Genomic DNA, 3,406 nt, shown 5'->3' on the forward strand with positions numbered 1-3,406 from the left:
AGGAAAAAGCTAACTGCGCAGCTAATTTTGACAATTAAAACTTGTGGAATTCCTATTAATGAGAGTGTCTAATTTAAGTCATTGCCAGAAAGACTATATTTGAGACCACAAAGCTATTTCTGATCATAATTAAAGTACTTGACTACTTAAGACTATGTCCATAATTTTTAGCATGTGTCATTTTGTAATGCAAAAAGTCTGATACAATTGATAAAATTTTGGCTGACAATCAAAAAAGCTCAAAAAGTTTGAATGAGTAGTAACTATATAATGATCAATCAAAACAAACTGTAGTTTAATTAATATGGAAATTATAAGACTAATAAAAATTGAACACTGGAGCAAATCTAGTCTACATTTTTGGACTCGCGTAGGCGGGTACTAAGCAGTTGGGTTGTCATTCTGTCATTCTGTCCACACAGTTTAATTGATTTGTAAAAAAAATATCTTTTTGTTTGAGCAGTCTAGAGCTCTATTTCTTCTTCTAGCAACAGATAAAGTTGCTTTCTTTCATCTAGTAATGCTCTTGTAGCATCCCGTGGCACCAAAAGCTGTGAACTGCTAAACCAGGGGACCTCTCTCCATGTGAGAGCTCGTGTTTCACTCTACAGGGCCGAGATTTGCTTCAGAGGTAGAAAATCCCATCTAACGAAAAACAAAAAAGAAAGATTTTGTCCTAACTTCGTTGTTTGTGAGTTACAGTTGCTCAAAGTTTGTGATTTAGCCTCTTCGAGAATTTTTCAGGCGGCACTGGGGAAAGCAGGAGCAACCAAGCTCTCTCAGTCTCTTTTAAATATCTAGAAAAATTTTCTGTGCCAACTCTTTCTTGGAATAGAGCTTCAGATGCTAAAATAAATTTCAGTTTTTCTTCTTTCTCCTACCCATGTGACATGATTTAGTTAGTTGTTGACCACACCCATAGCATATTTTAATTATCATTATAACTATGCAGTCCATAATAATAATTTTTTTAAATTGCTTAAAATATCACAGTACAAGTAATACATATCACTCAAGTGAATTCCAGCAGGCGAGTCCATTGCACCATAGTGCTTCATTTCTAAATTACTTGATCTGCAGTAGTATACTATATACAATAAATTTCAGACTTTGCATGACGAATCCAATGCTTATCTATTATGCATTTGCATCTATTCTGATAAATCCATGTGCCTCTACTCAATTGTAATAGTACTTCTCTACTTTTATGTCTTACTTGATTTAAAAATAATAGCCATAAAATTTTATCAGCAAAAAAGTAAAGTTGACTATAATTCAAGAAAATGCATTACAACCCTACCAATTGTTGCCAACATTTAACTGCCTAATGAAACTGTCAAAAAAATTAAATTTCAATTATTACTTGAATTTGTGTACCACATCATAAGGATCATAATATTGATGTGCATGCATCAAAAGTTTTTGAACAGTTTCTCACATTCTTACCATTGCATCTTACTCCAGCATCTTCAGCATGATTACAGTTGTGATTGGTAGAGTGAGTACAGCTTGTAAGAGTGGATTCAGTTCCAGTACAATGTACATTATCCATGACAATACTACCTGTTCCTTGTCCAAAGTAAGCACTACCAACAGCAGTTCCTGAAACAAAAGAGGTATATCAAGAAATTAAATAAAAGTAATAGTAACCTGTGTGTTGAAGTAACTACTTTAATTGGTAAAAATTATGTGAAAAACTATGCAGTTACATAATTATTAAAATTATTACAGCAAATGTCGTTTAGGATTGGCTATGCCATATTTTTGAGGGGGGTGCTGTAATTATTAAAGTTTCATTGCTTACAGGTTACATTGATATGTAGTTATACGCCTCTCTAAACAAGAGTCTCTTAAACATTTCATAAAATTGTTGCTACCTACACAATGCACCACCTATCGAGAGGTGCGTTAATTGGGTCATACCGTATAGCGCTTTATTTTGGCGGCACTTTATTTTGGTGACTTTGCTGTAAAATTGTAATTGGCGGTTTTCAATTTGGCGATTTTTTGCATACACGTGCGTTACTGAGCATGTGCATTAATAATTGGTGGTTTTAATATTGGCGATTCTGCTTGCAAACCGCCAATTGCCAAAATAAAACTCTGCCAAATTAAAGCACTATACGGTAATAGTCTATGAAGTTGTACAATATTTCAGAATTTAAGAACTTGTACTAGCATCTAAAACATAAGCCATTATGAATGTCACACAAGATGATTCATTGGCAAGGAATTACTGGTAATGGACAGTTCTGTGAAGAAATTGCCAGTGTAAAAGTCTTGTGTTTTTGTTTTAGTCTGAGCATGCATACTCAATAACTGGTGACAAAATTGCTAAAATTTGCCAAATTATTTATTACAAAATGAATTCATCAATATAATCATTGGAGTTGGAACAGGGTGCAACTGCATTCCCAATAATTGGAAAGAGGGAGTAATTGGTCAACAGTCTGAATGTTACTATTACAATTGAGGTGATATTTAGCTCATACTGTGAATAACTACCATGCACTTTCAGAGTATTTTAATTATGCATGCATAACAACTAAAGAACAAGTACACTTGCATGCAATGATGCATCTGTTTAAGGACTGAAACTTAGTCACAATAACAAACTGCCATGCTAGTAAATGATTATAAAGATATCTCCTAAGGGCGATGCACATACTTATAGTTTTGTGCATGAATATAGTGTACCATCAATGAAAGTCTCATGAGAACCTGTAACTTAAATAAAACATTGATTGTTATAGTAAGTGGAAACCTGAGTAATGGATAACATCTTTTGTATAAACAAGTTTCTAGTTACATCTAGTGTTCAACTTTCTTCTTAATAACTAACTGGCTATAGATATATTGCCAATGACAAGCTAGAGTAAATTTCCACACAACTATAGATCTAGTCATAAACAGCTCAATTATTTAATAGTAGTACACATGCATGTTCTTATAACAGTACTATAGTGGTTTTTTTATTTTGAGACTACCCTATTACCTGTTAGTACAAAATATTTATTAATTTTAGAAGATTTTAGTAACTGGTAAGCAAAATGGCAAGTTTACCAATGTCTGTGACAAATTGTGGCAAATTCACTAACAATCTGAATTTGTTCACAAAAACACTAATAGATATATTATGCCGGAATATAATCACAATTTAACAGGGTTTTGAAGATAATCATTGGCTTTGCCTTAATAAAACTTGTTCATCATTCATGACATTAATTTAAAATCATAAAAAATTTGAGATTGAACAGTATTGAAATTGCACAAAAAAATTAGAAACATGACCAATTTCAGCTCTGATACCGTATAGCTAAGAGAAAATTTGGTAAATTTGGTGCTTTGATAGTAAAATAAAATCCACCATTATGAACCATTGAGCGGCACATCATATGCATGGTCA

The 3,406-nt window shown here is 32.8% G+C and overlaps 1 protein-coding gene across 1 annotated transcript in view; it reads right to left on the reverse strand.

Moving 5' to 3' along the window:
* The window catches only part of LOC105314067 (deleted in malignant brain tumors 1 protein-like), a gene marked incomplete at its 3' end in the record, with an annotated part of 6,874 nt that extends 4,677 nt beyond the window's left edge, over positions 1–2,197 (reverse strand). The window contains exons 1-2 of the mRNA XM_011407993.2: positions 2,176–2,197; positions 1,447–1,602 (exon numbers count right to left, since the gene is read on the reverse strand). Of these exons, the coding sequence (XP_011406295.2) occupies positions 1,447–1,602; positions 2,176–2,197 (178 nt within the window). The remainder of the gene's footprint in view (positions 1–1,446; positions 1,603–2,175) is intronic.
* Between the last annotated feature and the right edge of the window lie 1,209 nt (positions 2,198–3,406).

The sequence above is a fragment of the Amphimedon queenslandica genome, unplaced genomic scaffold (genome assembly GCF_000090795.2).
Source record: "Amphimedon queenslandica unplaced genomic scaffold, v1.1 AMPQUscaffold_13113, whole genome shotgun sequence".
Lineage (NCBI taxonomy): Eukaryota > Metazoa > Porifera > Demospongiae > Haplosclerida > Niphatidae > Amphimedon > Amphimedon queenslandica.